This window comes from Miniopterus natalensis, chromosome 8, assembly GCF_054644295.1.
Source record: "Miniopterus natalensis isolate mMinNat1 chromosome 8, mMinNat1.hap1, whole genome shotgun sequence".
In the NCBI taxonomy this organism is placed as follows: Eukaryota; Metazoa; Chordata; class Mammalia; order Chiroptera; family Miniopteridae; genus Miniopterus; species Miniopterus natalensis.
In genome coordinates, this window is record NC_142088.1 from 48,491,823 (window position 1) to 48,510,830 (window position 19,008).

The 19,008-nt window shown below is 33.8% G+C and overlaps 1 protein-coding gene across 2 annotated transcripts in view; it reads right to left on the reverse strand.

The window, feature by feature from the left end:
• SLC4A10 (solute carrier family 4 member 10) overlaps positions 1-19,008 on the reverse strand; it is a 142,112-nt gene that overhangs the window by 108,401 nt on the left and 14,703 nt on the right. For both annotated transcript variants that reach the window (XM_087819813.1, XM_016196641.2), the window contains exon 2: positions 15,824-15,905. In XM_087819813.1, coding sequence (XP_087675939.1) covers positions 15,824-15,905 — 82 coding nt within the window. The remainder of the gene's footprint in view (positions 1-15,823; positions 15,906-19,008) is intronic.

A 19,008-nucleotide genomic window follows, 5' to 3' on the forward strand; every position in this document is an offset into this window, starting at 1 on the left:
AGATGGATGGATAGGTGATAGATAAGTAGATAGATAGATGATAGATAACATATATAGAGGGTGTCCCCAAAAATGTATACACACTTTAACAGCTGATTTCTATTACATTTTGAAAATGAAATGTATTTTAATAAACACCGCCTTTATAATTATTCAAAGTGTGTATACATTTTTGGGGACACCCTGTATATTGCAGGCTCTGACATCTATATCAGGACACTTGATCTCTCTCTTTCAGAGTGCAGACATCCTTCCCACAGGCATGTCAAACTCAACATGTCCATGGAATTTATCCTTTCCTTTGTTCCCTAAGAAGTAACTATCATCTATCTCAGTAAGTGCGCTATCTATCTAGTCATCTCAGAACCCATCCAATTTATCACTAGATTCGCCCTTACATCTCTTTAATCCACCCCCTCTTTAATATCCCCAGTGCTACAGTCTTAGTTTGGACCCTCATCATCTCTCATCAGGACCATTAGAACATTCTTCTTACCATTTTCTTTTCTAACTCCAATCTTGTCCCACCTCATCTATCCTGTTTACTGCTGGCTTTCTTTTCTTCAAAAATGAAAATCTGACTACATTACCCCCCTGCTTTAAACTCACTGATTGCTTTCTGTTGCCTATAGGATAAAGATTTTAGTACCCTATAAAGCCAAACGATATTTGACCTCTGCCTATTTCTCTTGCCAGGCTTCTAAATACACTCTGCCACCGACACTACAAGGCCATGTGTGCCCCTTCATTCCTGAATTTCCAGACGTTCTCCAGTCTCTCCTTTTACTTAATGCTGCCTTACTCTTCCAACCGAGTGGAACATCATCATCTCTCCGATCTATCTGATGAATACTTCCTCATCTCCCAAGTCTCAGTTCAAGGATTTAAAAACTTTCCCATACCCCCTTACTCCAAATATAGTTGACCACTTTTTTCCCTTAATCACATACACCAAAGAACGACTCTTGTTTGTAATTATTTATTTATAAGAAGTGTTTCTCTTATGGATCTTCTGTAGGGTAAGCCCGCGTATTTACTCATTTTGTATCTTGGGCACATGACATAGTGCCTTGCATAGAGCAAATACCTAGCAAATGGTTACCGATATGAAGCATTTATTGAGCGGTATTGCGCTAGTTATCAGAGATACAAATATAAATAAGACATTATTTTATTCTTACATATCATCAGGTTTCAGCTCTCCCAAATTATATAAAAAGTATCATTCATAAGTGTGATCTATTGCCCTGGGTATCCCCTGGACATATGTATCAGAATCAATGAGGAGAAGATGTAATCCCCCTCACCCAGATAGACACATTAATCTATACAGTTGACACAATTGCAAATTTTCTATGTCACTATTTTAACAGAACTTGAACAAATAACCTAAAATGTATAAAGAAAAACTTGAAAGAAAAATAACCAATAATACCTGAGGAAGCTCAGTAAGGGAGAACTTACCTTATCAGATATTGAGACATACCACAAATTTGAATAATTAAAATAATTCACAAACTTTGGCATCTTAAACATTAGTAATTTCAAATTACTTGAACTATCACTATATTGTAATCCTTTACTCTAATAAATTGAAAGGTACCAATCAAGGAGAAGATATAGAGCAAGAAAGAGAATTCAGATGGAGTCTTACATAAAACTAGCACTTAAGAATCAGAAAAAGAGACAGCAAAGGCTTAAAAACAATAAAAAGATGAAGTCATGAATTTCCAATTAAACATGTAAGATTACACACCTGCTTTTTATCTCTATTTTGTCTGGAAACAGTCTTTTTAATTCCAAGTAAGAAAACAATTTGTTAACCATAAAATAAATGATTAATAAATTTTATCACATTAAAATCAGAAAATTCATTATAAGAGAGTGCGGGGTGGAGGCCACAAAGTATGAAATCTACAAATCCTAAGAAAAAGATGAAAACTCAATGGGAAAGTAGGCAAAAAACAAACAAACAAACAAAAAAACAACCTTGAATAGGCATATAATGGAAGAAAAAATCCAAATGGTTAATAAATGTAGGGAAATAGAAATTCAAACCAAAATGAGATCTCTCTATATTCTTACCACCTTGGCAAAAATTGAAATGGTTGACAAGTCTATGTTTTGGTGTGACAAGGATGTATACACAGAAAAAGATCAATATAAAAGTTTATCCTATAGGATCAATAGGACAAGTTTATCCTATAGTACTAGCAGGAGCATATGACTGGAAGCTCTACTTTGAAACAGTATGGCATTTTCTATTGAAGTTGAAAATATCCATACTTTATGATATAATAATTTCTTTGGACCCTAGAGAAATGCATGTAGATGTGTGTGTATTTTCATATATATATATATATATATATGAATATCTAAAGCAGCACTTCTTATAAAGACAAAACACTCAAAACAACCCAAAAATCCATTAACAGAACACATAAATAGAGTGTATTCACACAATGGGATACAGTAGTAATTTTATAAAACTACAGATATGCACAACAACATAGATGAATCCCACAAGCATACTATTGAGTTCCCTTTATAAAGCTTTAGAAACAGAAAAACTATCCAAGGATGTATACACAGAAAAAGATCAATATAAAAGTCAGAATAATTGTAACCTCTGGCAAAAAGAGTAGGAGTTATAATTGGGGAGCGTCACATGAGCTTCTGTGATGCTAGAAATTATCTATTTCCTGACACAAGTTTTTGCTTTACAAATACTTATTAAACTTTATACATAAGCTTTCTGTGACTTTCTGTATGTATGCTTCATTTCACAATTTAAAATATTTTCAAAGAAGCCAAATAAGGAGAGTTTCAAGAAGGGAGCAGATACCAGTTTATATGCTATAAAGGATTCAAACAAGATTAAGACTAAACATTAGCCATTACAGTTGGAAATTAATGTTTATCTGTAATCTTCTTGACAACATTTTGAGTGGATGGGGAAATAAATAAAAACTGAGGAAGTTTAGACAGTGAATATCTCCTAGAGTTGCAAATAAAAGCTTTACAGAGAGGTGGTACTTCAGCCAAACCTTAAAGGTTTCTAACAATTGCTGATTAAGGTAATCATTCCCAGACAAAGACAAGAGGCAACATGGAAAATGCTGGCAAGTCCAATGGGCCTGGTTGGTTGGGTACAGTGAATATTGCCTTTGTTTGTGGAATACGAATCTGATGGGCAATTGCCAGAAGTAACATCCTAAGAAGTTGCCAAGTCAAGGCTAAAATAAACAATCTGAAACCATATCCAAACATAATCAGGTAAGAAGAAGATGCCAAGAAACACAGCTGAACTGATGTCTTGAAGATATTAAATGCAAGGAAGACTAGGCTGAAGAAATTTCCAGAGGCAAAATCTTGCTGGGCTAGTTAAAAAGTCAAGACACATTTGGGTAAATAACAGTGCATATAAATGCTGGATCATATGATAAACTAGGTTTACCTTTGTTAGAAACTGCAGACTGTCTTCCAAAGTAGCTCTACAATTTTTCATTCCAAACAGCAATGAATGAGAGTTCCTATTGAACCACAGTCTTGATAGCATTTGGTGTTGTCAGTGTTTTGGATTTTAGCCATTCTAAAAGGTGTGTGGTGGTACGCTTACTGTTTTAATTTGCAATTCCCTCATGACATATGATGTTGAACATCCTTTCAAAGCTTATTTACCATCTGTATATCTTTTTTGATGAGATGTCTGTTCAGATATTTTCCTATTTTGCAATTGGATTATTTTCTTTTGTTGAATTTAAAGAGTTCTCTGTATATTTTATTGATTTTTAATTTATATTTATTTTACTTTTCATTTTATTGTTTTTATTTTTATCTTTGTATATTTTAGAGAACAGCCCTGTATCAGATATGTCCTTTGCAGGTATATTCTCCCAGGCTGTGGCTTGTCTTTTCCTTCTTATAACAGTGTCTTTCACAAAGCAGAAGTTTTAATTTTAAAGATGTCCCATTTATCCATTTTTATTTCATGGTCTGTGCTTTTATGTTGTATGTAAAAAGTCATCACCAAATTCAAGGTCACCTCGATTTTGTCCTATGTTATCTTCTACAGGCTATATAATTTTTTTGTTTTTACATTTAGGTCTATGATCCGTTTTGAATAAACTACTATAAAAGGTGTAAGATCTGTCTAGATTCTAATCTCAGATCCTGTGGAAAACAGTATGTAATTAAGTAACATGTCCAGGTTAATATTACATTATATTTACATAATATTGTTATATAATATAACATTATACCTAAAATTGAATTTTCTATTCTCAAAGATATCACTTAAGAAGAACAATAATTCAAGAAACTTAGTGATAAATGTCATTACTCTGAAATGATTTCTCATTTATTAATCCAAATTATTTTGTAAAGATTATATAGGAATAATTTTTATTTCATGATAAAGGCCAAAATTTTAGTTTAAAGAGGGAAGCCTTTCAAATGAGCATTTTTTAAATTAGTCAAAACATTCAACAAATTAACTTTATATCATAATAAAACCCCCAAAAGTAATAAAAATACAGATCACTGGGATATGAATATATTTTGAAAATATTAGGGGAAATCAAACAGCGATACTAAGAAAAAGACTTTTTGAGATAAGCACAGAACACTAAAATTTATTCAGAATTTACCTGTATGCCAGTTGAGGGAAAACAAAGAAAACCCACATCAGAAAAACAAAGGGTTCATTAAAGATAACACTGCTTTTTTAGCACAAATCTTGCTAACAAATCTTGGGTTTTGATACTTAAATTTTGCCTCTATTATCTTGGTGAGCAGGTCCAGAATTATTGTAAATATTTTCATTAGATAAGAGGTACCAGTACTGAAACAACTCCTGATTTGGCTGTGGTCATAGCATACTGTTTACAAAACGGGCAAGGAAAGAGACGCATTTGGGGATGGAAAGGAATTTTACTGTGATTAAAAATACTAATAAACTATTTTATGTAGTTGGCAGGAGTCAAGCTATCTACTCTTGAAGAGAACTGTCTGTTTTTTCCATGCAACTAATACGACACAGCTGCTGCATAATTAGTGAGTTGCTACAGCCATTTTATTTAGATGTGTCAATCACGGGAAAAGGTCGAGTACATTAAGCTGAACAAGCATGTGATCTTTGATTCCATGGAGACTCTAACAGTCAGAAAACACAACAAGGCATCATTTATCATAACATATCAAAGAATTCTAAGTCCAACACAAATTCTCTACTGAGAGAAAGCGAAAGAAAGAAAAGAGACCAAGAGGGTGTGAGTGACTGTGTGTGTGTGTAAAGCAAAGAGATACTATTAGACTACTGCACTGGTGTTTTGCTGAAAGAAAGAAAGGCAAACACCAGTGCTGGTCATAGTCACTTGACCCTAGGGCTGTATTTGTAATCAATACTAAACAAAGGCCACATGACTGTGGCGACTCTATACAGAAAACAGATATCTTGAAAGTGCTAAAATTGCTTTGAGACTTAGAGTCACTAAACCATTTCTGAAGGAGTGTGGTGCCCTAAATGAAGACAAGCAGGAACGGATAACATTCCCCCAGGCCCATCCCATCTGGAGGAAATACCACTGCTGGGAGAGAGTCTGGCCCATTCCCCAAGGACAGCAGCCGGGAGATGACAAAGGGACATACCTGGAGTCCATGTGGACTCCTGTACTACTCATAGGTGGAAGAAACTTTCTAGGAAGAGAGTCAACCAGGAAGAGTGTGAAGAGCAAGGAAAAAATCAAGGACACATGTGGAGAGAAACCAACATTTAAAAGATATTCAGACTTGTCAAAGGTTTGAAGAAATAGATGGAACCTCCCACATTATGTTAATGGGAGTATACTTGAGTACAGTAATTCTGGAAGACAATGCAAAAACATGGATCAAAGTGTTAACTTTATAATCTTTTGACCCAGTGATTCTCCTTCTGAGAATTTTATCAGGAAAGCCAAGTACACAGAGATACATATACAGTCTTGTTCACAGCAGCTTTGTTTAAAAGAAATAAATGAGAAATGGTCAAAATGTCCATTGATAGGGGATTGGTTAAATAAAGCATCATACAACCATGCAATGAAGTACTAAGTGCAATCAAAATGAATAATATCTATATTAACATGAAAAAGTGTTGAATTCTTTTAATGAAAATAGAATAGGTTAAAAGATAAAAATGAACTATAATTCCATTTACATGTAATTTAGTTATCATTACACGTCTGTTAAAATGCATATAATTAAATTATTTCATTTGTATTAATTATGTTATTGTGTTCAGAATATTAATATTTTCATTTCCAGGTGGAGGGATTTGGGGTCGTTTTGTTTTGTTTGCCTCCTTACACATTTTTATATTTCTTGGATTTTTCTAACTGAATTTATACTATTTTAATAACTTTTAAAACAATAAAACTATTTTAATTTGGGGGAAAAATATAGAAATGTCAGACAGAGTAAGAGGGGCCAGTGGATAAAGTTTAAAAATACCAAGGAACATGATTGAGAAGAGAAGAATCCAAGGGAAGAGAGTTGAAAGAAGAGAGATCTAAAAACAAAGGCTTAGTCGAAAGTTTTAAAAGCAATAGAGCATTATGCTAAGTGAAACAAATCAGAGAAAGACAAGTACCGTATGATTTCACTCATATGTGGAAGCTAATGAACAAAATAGAAACAGACTCATAAATAGAGAATAAACTGACAGCTGTCAGAGCGAAGGGGGGTTGAAGGGCTGGGTGAAAAAGGTAAAAGGATTAAGCAAAACAAACCCAAAAACCTCATAACACAGACAACAGCATGGAGATTACCAGAGGGGAACGGGGATGGGGGAGGTATGAGAGGGACTGGGAAGGACAAATGGTGATGGAAGGACATCACTTGGGGTGGTGAACACACACCATACAATATACAGATGGTGTATTATAGAACTGTACACCTGAAATCTGTATCATTTTATTAACCAATGAGACCCCAATAAACTCAATAAAAATAATAAAAATTTAATAAAACAAAAGCAATAGAGAACTCAAAGAGGCTGATAAGAGAGAACCACTGTAGTTGGCAATTAAGAGTGCTTTTTTATGTTTTTAAATTGATTTTAGAGAGAGGGAGGGAGGGGAGATAGAGCAAGAAACATTGATGTAACAGAGAAATATGGGTGGGCTGCCTTCTGCACACTCCTTATGAGGGATCAAAACCTGGGCATGTGCCCTAACCAGGAATTGAACAGGTGATGCTCTGGTGCCCAGGACGATGCCCAACCAACTGAGCCATACCAGCCAGGGCAAGTGTGCTTTTTTAATAATTAAATAGAATGCAGATTAATCAACCTTAAGAGAAAATTAAAGTGAGATAGCAGGAGAAAAGTCATTTCTACAAACAGTCAGTATCTCAACTTACCAAACATGACTTTCATTTTCATGATCAATATTGTTATTAACTGCATTGCTGACACTATAGTTTTGTATTAATCACCGAGATGTCATAAAATGCTTTCCTGCTATACTATCATCTAAATAAATCATGGCAATTTGTCATTATAAGAAAAAAACTGAGCTATGCACAGAGAAAAATAGGTATAATTATAAATACTTTAGGTAGAAATTAGAAATCTTTTGCTAATAAGACTGTAATAGTTTCATTACAAATGCTCCTAAGGTAATTTAAAAGCAGTTTTTAGAGAAGTCAAGAAGAATATTCATAAGCTTCCTGCCACAGGGACAAAACAAAAGCTTAATTTATCAGCAGAAAGTTAAAATTTTACTTTTTCCTAATTATGATTTCAATCATTTTGGTTTCCTTTATTATCTTCCCACCTGAAGCTCATTAAGTGGTAGAAATGATAGAGAAAGGAAGGAAGTAAAATCTTTTTTTTTTCATTGTGCTGTTAGAAGTTCTGGCACACTAAAGGCAGTAGGAATGACTATGTAGTCAGGATAGAGAGAAGGCAGAAGGGGGAGTACACAACGTCACTGAGAGAAAATGTAAAAGAGAGCACTCGAGCATTTAAAAAGTAATCTTAGAATACTTGTACCCAAAATGGAATCAATTCTATTAAGGTTCCAGTGGTACCTATACTGCAAAAAATTATACGTATGTTATTTAAAAAATCAAGAACATGGCCTCTTTTGATTATTTAATACATATTTATGATTATCAGCATTAATATCCATTGATAACTTTAAGTGTAAACACTTATGCACAAAGTGGCCACTGTAATTTTTTTCCAAGGGAGACTCAAGTGCCCTATTGACAGCACTGGTATCTAAACCTCCTTGGAGAATGGACAGCATGAAACAGAAACCTGGCTTGGTGCTTGTATCCCATCAGCACTTAATTCACATTGGTGAATGATGATGACTTCACGAGCAAAGTCCTAACTGATTGGTAGTCTACTCCTGCTTATACTGCGAGAAGATCCTGTAGAAAGGAGATAACCTGTGGAGCCTATGATTACATGCAGCCAAGGAGCTTTAAATTAGGAGCACCCTAGTGGGAAAAATTAGCAACTGAAATAGAGATTTAAGAAATTAATCATGAAGTAGATTAAGTTATCTCCTTCACAATGTCACCTTCATAGGACCACTCCCACACTATTAAACTATATAACTAAATAATGAACCTATAAGTCTCAGACATTTGGAAAACTCAAAACAAAAGTATAGTGTTACCATAATCCTATAGAATAAATACAGGGTGTGGCAAAGTAGGCTTACAGTTGTGAGTATGTGAAACATAGAGTTTATTCTTGTATTATTATTTATTAATTATTGTATTATTTTCCATATGAACAACTTTAAGTCTACTTTTGCTCCACCCTGTATTAAGAAGCTTGGTAACTTGTGGTTTATCTTCAAAGTATTAAATATATTTTCAGTAAAAATATTTAAGGAATAAAGAAATAATTTATTTGCTGTAAAATTCCCTTTTAATATTTATAGGATTATATTTAATGTAATGAAAAAGAATTTTTCACCTATTATATCTCTGAAATAGTAACTGATTGAAAATGTTACATGTACATATATACACAAACACAGTTATCCTCATTCACAGAAGGTATGTCCTTAAGTCACATAAATAGCAAATACCCCAAATACTGTACTGTGTCTTTGACACGTAGAGAATAGTATTAAACAGAGCCTGACTCATAAGGAATCATGGAGACAGATTTACAATATAGGCTCTTATTCTAAAATTGGCTGCCTAAAAGCTGACATGCTCAGGTGGGGATGCAAAATGTATAACCAGGACCCCCAAGTTATGAAAGTATCAATTTGTAGGACTTCCTAGCCACATATATACATTAGAATATATGTTACTATCCTCATGCAAAAACATCTAAGAAACCATGTGCAAATTTAGAAAAATAATTCAGAACTTTCAAATTTACTTAGAATTACAATATACTGTAAAAGCAGACTCTAAATATCAAGTTGCCACTCAGTTCAAATAAGCTGAATATCATGAATAATGTGTCAGAAAAACCGACGTGGGTCACATACAAAAATTATGTGAAACAATTAATATGAAAAAACATGGAAATGATGTATAACTCACCTAAGAGTTAATTTTAGGAATAAAAGCAAATTCCATGATTAAAGACTTTAAGAGAATATTCTCTCACTTGGTTCTTAGGATACCCATGAAAAAATAGAACAGTTCATTATACAATGTACACAGGTGGCAAAGATAGCTCAATTAGGGAATGAAATTTACTATTGGCTATGTTTTTTCTGAAATCCTCAGTATTAGTCTATCTGCCTAATTCCCATCCTCAAATATCCAAAGTGTTTGGCATGCAAAATGTACAATTTCAAGTAGATTCTGTATAATTAATTAACTCTACTAATTATTACAGTGGACCAAATACGACTTAGAATTGCCCCATCAGTTGACTTTGATCCTGTTGTCAACACTAAATTGCACAAAAGTTAACCAATAAGAGCAGGAAAAATGGTTCTTTCTTTTTCAAAGGAAAGAGATTTGGAATAAAGAAGCAATAAGATTATTTATTTTGTGGTATAGCAGAGACAGGAATTTAAAATAAGGGAACATGAGGATATAATAAAATAGTCTCCAGTGGAAGAGGGGAATCTTTCCTATTTATGCGAATGAATCTGTCTAATGGGAAATTAATAATTATAAAACCCTTCAAATGTTTGCAAAATCATTTGGATAATTATTGTGGCATGGGTATGAATTATCAAATTCCTTATTGCTTCATAGTACGACAGTACCAACTTTTTTAAATAGTCATGATCAAGTGAGTACGTGCTCCAGTCTTCCAATTAAAGTTATCTTGCCGCATTCAGTCATCTGAAAAACAAGGTGAATTTGAATCCCTGCTCTATGCCTTGCTAGTAGTAATGTGGACTGGGCAAGTCAATCTTTTGTGTTTTAGCTTCTTCATTTGTAAAATGGAGATCATAACAGTAGTTACCTCATTGAGTAAATTCAAGCATTAATTCATTCTCCACTATTTGATCTACCTCAGGCAAATATTTAAACTTCATCTCTAGTCATTGTTTACCCCCATGCACACTATCCCAAGGCATTAGCCACACCATATTTGCCATTCCCTGAATATAACTGATCCTTTCTTCTTTGCCTTCAGAACTCCTATTCATCCTTTAAAGCCCACTCTGCTCTGTGAAGCCATGTTTGGTTGGTCTCAGCAAATTCCACTTTTTCCTTCTAGTGGCAACTTTGAGAGAGAAAAGATTAGAAAGAAAAAGTCAAGACCTAATTTTTTGCTTTTTCTTTTCTTTTTTCCCCCCAAATTATTTATTACTTTGGTTGCAAAATACTGTATTATAATTATAGGATCAGCACTTTTCATCTTTGTCTTTTTAGTAAAAACACTTAGGACATTACAATAATTATGGTAAGAAAACCATTTTAGTTCTCATAAGAGCTCAGGAATGCACTGGCTGAAATGGAGAAAGTGGGAGGGTGTTACCATTGATAAGTCAGAATTACATTGATGATAGCTTAGTGGTAGTGCTTTAATTACATTATCTCTGGACTTTCAGTTCATTATACATTAAGTTGTCCCCAAAGGAAATAAACTAGTTGACCAACTTTTTTCCCCTCAAATAAAATGAGCAAAAGAATATCAAGAATGGGGTATAATTTTCTCTATTTCACCCTTGACTTTAAAGTATTTAATATCAGCTAAAAGCAACATATAATAAAGAAACTATCACTTTTATTTAATTTGTAGGCCAGATTTAAAGATTAGTTTAACTTTTCTGTTAAAGTTTTACATTTATGAATTCTTCAGTAACTGGATAAAATGTAACCAGATTTAACTTAATACAGTGAAACATAATTAGAAACTACTGTATTTACATGTTAAATGTTTGAAAGGTAATTAAATATTTGATGAGTGTTAATTATGCACCTAATTACATTATATAAATTTAATTTCTTACATGATTAGTGACATATTATTGAATTATATATAAATGCAATTCAATACAATACATTTTTAGCACCTATCTAGTTTAAGAAAAAGTGCTGGATATCATGGGAGAATATAAATATGTGTAGGGTGAAGATTTGTCCCTCAACAAGAATAAAATCAAGTAAGAAAATCAAGAAGAGAAGTAAACTCCAAGGGGTCAGGTGATGCCAATGTATGGGCAGAATTGGCATTCTATTTCTAGGATTAGAGGAAAATCACTAATACATGGAGGAGATGAGAAGGCACCAATTTGGTATGGGATGACCTAAAAGGTTTGAACAGAAAGTCTTCAATAATTTTACTGAGGTTTTACTACCTTTTCCATGTTCTCAGACTGTAGAAAAATAGCAGGTATTATGTTAGAAATACTTGCTAAAAAGGAAAAATAATAGTCACTAAATATGTTCTTTATATATCAATGATTTGGGGTGGGAATTAACCTGTGGGGAGGAACGTGAGCTAAAATAGGTGTTATGTTAGGCAACAAAAAAACACGAAGAATAAAAACGTAGGCATTCTACACCACATAGAGAAATTAATTCAAAATTTATCAAAGACCTGAATATTAAGACCCAAAACTATAAATTAGAAGGAAACATTGGGGAAATCTTTATTACATTGGATTTGGCAAATATTTCTTAAATATGACACAAAAAGCACAGGCAACAAAAGTAAAACCAGACAAACTGCACTACATCAAAAGTAAAATTTCTGTGTATCAACAGGCACAATCAACATAGTAAAAAAGCAATCTACAGAATGGGAGAAAATATTTGCAAATTATATGTCTGACAAGAGGTTAATATCTAGAATATATTTTTAAAAACTCCTACAACTCAACAACAACAATAAAAATTAAAAATTAAACAATGAGCAGAGGACTTGAGCAGAGATTTCTCCAATGATACACAAGTGCCAATAAGCATATGAGAAGATGCTCAACATCACTAATTATTAGGAAAATGCAAATAAGAACCACAATGAAATATCACCTCATAACCATTAGGATGGCTACTATTTAAAAAAACACCACCAGAAAATCACAATTGTTAATGAGGATGTGAAGATATTGGAATCCTTGCGCACTGTTGGTAGAAATGTAAAATTGTTTATCTGCTGTGGAAAACAGTATGTCACTTTCTCTAAAAATAAAAAATAGAACTACCCTGTGGTCCAGCTATCCCACTCATTGGTATTTATTCAAAAGACGTGAAAGCACAATCTCTAAGAGACATTTGCACACCCATGGTAAACACAGCACTATTCACAATTGCCAAGATGGAAGCAGCCGTGGCCATCAAGAGATGAGTAAACAAAATGTAGTATTTACATACAATAGAATATTATTCAGCCTTAAAAAGGAAAGAAATTCTAACACATGCTACAACACAGATTAACTTTGAGGACATTATGCTAAGTAAAATAAGCCAGTCACGAAAGGGCAAATACTGCATGATTCACTCATATGAGGCATGTAGAGCTGTCAGATTCATAGAAACAGAAAGTAGAACAGTGGTTGCAAAGGGGTAGAGGGAGGGGGAAACGGAGAGTTGTGTTTAATGTGTAGAGAGGTTCAGTGTTCCAAGATGAAAAAGTTCTGAAGATTAGTTACACAGCAATATGAATATACTTAATACTACTGAACTACAAACTTAGAAATGGTTAAGCTGGTCAATTTTATGTTATGCATTTTTTACCACAATAAAAAAAATATTTTTTTTAATTTCAAAAAAAACAATCCAGTTGTTTGTCAGTATCGCCTTGACTAGAAATGTGTCAGTTCAGTCAAAGTGGCTAAAATAATAGCATGTGTTTAGCTATTTAACTTTCTTCTCTTTACTATCATCTAATTATTAATAGGACCTACTATTTTTAGTGACTTGTCATTAATTTACTTGTATGCCTGCAGAAGATTCAACAATGGTCACATCTGAAGTAAAACATTCATTAATTTTAAGTACAGGTATCCTTCTGAGAAAAGCTGGACCAGGATGAACAATGAAGAGGGAGGACTGCGGCAAGTAAGAGTAAGGAAAAGAACACTTGGTTATTTTTATTGGGCCCATGTGGAAACTGACCCCATCTAACCACCTACCCACGCTGAAGTTTCAGGTTCAGTACAGTGCTGCACACTCTTTCACCCTTTAATCCGATTTGCTGGAAAACAGACTCTGAGATGCTCCCCTCCTATCAAGTCCTCCAACACACTTACCACTTCTTGTTCATTTAATCAATATAGTGAACCAATGTGATGTTCTGCAGAACATCCACTCAGTCCAAATCCCTTTGGACTCCATTATGACACAAGGAAGAAAAGTTAACACAACCCTGGAGCAAAACGATAAATATATATTGTTGTACTTCCCAAAGGGAATGTTTATTTCTGGTGCTCCTTCTTGACAGTAATAAAAAATGCAATTGCCAGATCAACAGCTGCATACCCTGTACCTGAGGCCCTGTTCACCTGCTCTAAGATTCTACATTGGATACAGCAACTGCAATTGATGCTACCACTTGGCTGATTCTGCAATTGTCCACTAACTCCTCTAGGATTTGACAAGTTTCTGTGGTGGCCAAACTAGTACACACTTTAGGTCTTTAAAATGGTGGGCAAGAATGGCAGGGGCAGGGGGATATCTGTAATAGTGTCAACAATATAAAAGAAATAAAAGAAAATAAATTTTAAAATAAAATAAATAAAAATGACACTAATCTCTGCCATTTCCCATCAGATGAAATACTGAATTTCATTTACTATCCTGGCCAAGGCAAGGAGTTTCAGAGCCTTTTCACTCACTAACAATAGTTCTCAATCCCCCAGGCTAAGGAACCAATGTGAAGGTTCTTGCCAGTTACCAAATATGTCTATTAGTACTGTTGAGGGGCCAAGGAAATGATCAATAAGTGGGTCAGCTTCCTCAAGAAACAGACTCTGAGGAGTGTTCAAAGGGTTTGTTGAAGAGAGCTGTCAGCAATAACATCTGTGAGGAAATATGGGCAGCAGCATTGGGTGGTGAAAGAAGACAAATTAGGCAACTGAGGCAATAGAGGCCTCAGTTGATTCCACAGGAGGCTCTGAAGCTGAGACAACCCTTTAAAGTTATACAAAACTGAGGCAGGGGGTGGGAGTGGGGGGAAGCTTTAAACTCCTTCACTGCCCATGAATTGAATTTGCCCATAGGCAAGGGGCAGCTCCCTTCAGTAAAGGTAGTTTCTGGGGAATAATTTAGGTGTGAACCAACAGCAGGACACATCCATGGCAACTGGGGAAATAAGGGCCTCAATCCTTAAGAAGGGATATTGGTGATTCATCATAACATCCACTACTAGGGTTGCCAAATTTAGAAATTTTAAAAAGACAAATAAAAATATTACCTGGCATACCTATACTAAAAGGTTATTTATTGTTTATGTAAAATTCAAATTTTACTGAGCATTGTGCATTTTATCTGTCCCCTGTATCCACTACACAAGTACTACAGGGGAAGTACAAGAAAGAATTTCAAGGGTATTAATGCATTAGTCCTTTTGTAATCTTATACTTTAAATAATACTAATTCCACAAGGATGTGGGAGACCAAAAATGAAAATCAGTTAACCTCAACAATTTTTGTTCTACTCGGGATCCTGAAGTGGTCTAACTATAGCGATTCAATGCTGCTAACCACACTTTACCATTAGAAGCAGAAGTACGCTTAGGAAGAACACTAGCAACACTAAAGAGAGTGGACTGTGGGAAAGACATAGTACACGGGATACAGAAAGGGAAAGAATTAGAACAGAGGCAATAGGTATAGAAAGGAAGGAGTGAGAAGAGACACCCCTAAGACAAAGAATTTTCTGACTACATAATGTAGAAAAATAGGAAGTGAACAGAAGCTAATAAAATTGCATATTCTTGATTTTATGTAATAAGAGGAGAAGAGAAAAATGATACATGATATATGTAAAACAAAAGACTACATAGATTTAGAGGGAGAAAATTTGACATATCACTCATCAGAATGCATAATACATGTGAATATGGCAGCTAATACACCAAGCTGTTGATAGTGGCCAGGTAATCATCTCTTTTCTTTTCATTCCCCTTGTTCGACTGAAACAAGGAATATTGAAAGACTGACACAAAACACAGTCCCTGGAACATAGCAGAGGTTCAGTAAATTTTGCTGGATGCATGTTCTTGTTTTCAGGTCTGCCTATTGGCATTCCTGCTGCACCAAAACAATCATATCCACTGCCCACCACCACGACTCTGATATCAGTTTATGCAGTTCTCCACATTGAGGCATATTTCATATTTCTCTTTGAAACAAAGATAGGAATAGCTATTCCAAGCAGGGAAAAATGTCTTACCTTCTAAATCTTCCTTCTCAAAGTGTGTTTTGAGAATAGAACGAGTTCCACCCCTATCCACAACGGCCTCTTCATCATTTCTCTGTAGAGGGGGGAAACAAGAACACTAAATGGAAGTACATATATTCTCTGAATTTCAGAAAATAAACTTTTTTCAGAGATAAAAAATCACTTATTTACAAAATATGTCTGTTAAAGAAATAACAACATGATTAAAATTAATAAAGGTATTTTTAAGGTTAAAAGCTCAGAGTATTTTCTTCTGGTTTTTGTTTCCAACATTTTTTAAATTAAATTTATTGTGGCGATGTTGGTTAATAAAATTATATAGGTTTCACGAGTAGAATTCTATGATACATCATCTGTACATTGCATTGTGTGTTTACCACCCAAAGTCAAATCTCCTTCTGACACCATATATTTGACCTTTAGCTTTTAGTAGCCTCTCCACCGACCCCTTTTCCTCTGGTAACCACCATATGTTGTCTGTGTCTATGAAATACTGCCATTGCTACAATATGGATGGAGACCTGGATAATATCATGCTAAGTGAAATAAGTTAGACAGAAAAAGTCAAGAACCAAATGATTCCTCTCAAATGTGGGATATAAAACTGAAAGCAACAAATGAACAAATAAGTCAAACAAACAAACAAAAACTCATAGACATAGACAACAGAAAATAAACTTTTAATCTGATCTAATATTTTAGGGGGTTAATTTAGTCACTTAAGCTTACTTGTATATAGCTATTCTATTTGATTACTAAGTGTTAATTTAAGGAGAAGAATAAAATTAATAAAATAGTATTAATAAAATTAATATTTAGAGGAGAAATAGCATTCAATTTTCCATGAAATCAAAGGCAAACAATCCAGTTGGCATCATTTGTTAGTGAGATGAAAAACGGAAAATAAAGTTATCTTTTCAATTTAGTAACATGCATTTTTATCTCCGATAAAGAATTCTTAACAAGAAGACATTTTGAACTATACATGGAAAATATAAAAATCATTAGTATTAACACCACTAATGCTATGGTAGGGTAACATAATTCCACTGCCATTAAAAATGGGGTTGGGGATCTAATCCCTTGAAAGCAATTAGTAGCAATTATTAAGTAAACTACAACTCTAATTATTTTGCTTCAGTGTAATGTGTTTTATTCAAACTAAACTGTAAAATACATTCATGTGGATTAAACTTTCATTCAGTTTCTTTTTAACCTATTCAGAATGGCTGAGCAGAGGTTCTATTGTCTGCATACTGTACACACTCAAAGCAGTAGGCTCACTGATTTGATTCTCAATAAAATAATGCGGAGAAGGGTGGGTATAGTGCATTTTGATCATGCAGAAATGCACAAAATAGAAAATACTGAATGAAGTAAAATGCAGATTATTTCCAACTTTTATATGATTATGAACACCTATGTAAAAATTGCCTTAAACATGAAGACTAAGCACAAAAGGAGAGATGAAAAGGTAGACTAAAGATGAATGAATCTTCCAAGACCTATTTCTAAGCCTATCATAGTATATAGGTGAAGGGCATGTTAAACCTTGTAGTCCTTTGTCTTTCTAAAAACATGAGCTGAGAAAGGTCAGGGCAAAGTGTTTGAAATCAGAGTTAATGAAACCTACACTATGAATGAGAGAAAAAATAAAAATGAAGATAGAATTCAGAGGCCATTGCTCTTCTATTTGGCAAAATTTTAAAAATCTGTTGATCTGAGCAGTAATAGCCATAGAAAAAACTAAAATACAGTACTTATATAATATTACTGAACCAGGCAAATGCAAGTTTCAGCCTATTTACAATCTATTCTTGATACATTTACAAATCAAACGTATCCTCTGTGCAATACATATTCAAATATACATCACATTGGAATGCATCTCTGCCCTCTGGGGTGTTGTTAGGATAAGTTACAAAAACTAAGTCACTCATTCATCTGCAAAGGTCAGAAGGAAGACTATTCCACTATACTTTACAATGCAGTCTCTTAAAACAATTGCAAAATGGAAAGCTTTATATGGAATATAAGATGTTTTCCCCTATACAATAAAATATTTAATTTTTATTTCAAGGACCGACCTGAACTGTTTTCAACTGATACAAATAGTTTTCTCTGTATTTATATAAAGCATGTATACCATTCACATACAAAAGGTAGTCTATTGATTAGCTAATGTAAATAATACTGAGACAAAATGAAATTTTGCAGAAGAGCAGAAGGGAATCTAAAGAGGAAATAGAAGATTCACTTTTTCAGTCTTTTTGCTAAGTCTCATCTCATCTGAGGATGTATTAATAGAGAAGAAAGCAGTTTATTTTCAATTCAGAATTTTCTTCCCTAGAAGTACTTATCATAACTTTTTTTTTAAATCAGCCACTTTTTCTGCGTTTTCATTAGGAATTAGGGATCAGAAACTTCATTGTGCTATATAATCTCCACTAGTCATAACAGATCCACTCTCCACCCTCCTCCACGCTCTGTATCTTTATGGGTCGCATTGCCAGGACCCCTTGCTTTCCAGCATCCAACTGAGTTCAGCCAATGAGAGACAAAGAGAGGACCAGAGTAGTACAAATACATAGACACATGTGTTTTATAAACATGACCTGAGAGCTAGTTTTTAAAGTGTTTATTATTTACAAAGCCTCCAAACTTGTCACTTATCATTAATGTTAAAATACTTCACAGAAAGCTAAGCTATTCATTTCACTAACATTAAACCATGTATTTTCCACACTTATTTCACCACATTATTTACATACTCTGCTTTAATACAATGTGTTGTTACTATGTATTTCATTAAATAAAAGACAGAATTTTAACTTCTTGGTTTTCTCATTCATCTCATTACCTTTTATTTTCCATTATGAAATTAAGAAACTGATATTAACTCATGGACTCAATGTTACTACTCATCATATGAATCCATTATTTAATCTATAAAAGTTTCCTTTTGTCATTACCAAATAGATGCAGGGTTTTTACTTCTTAGTTTTTTTGCCCATATCCTCATTACCTTTCATTTTTAATTATGAAATAAAGAAAATTGAACATTAACATTTAGATTCTATGTTAATATTCAACATACATGTCCACATTTATTCTGGAGGCATTCCTTTATTTTCATTACCATGTAAACTAAGGTGTTATGCAAATATAAAAGGTCA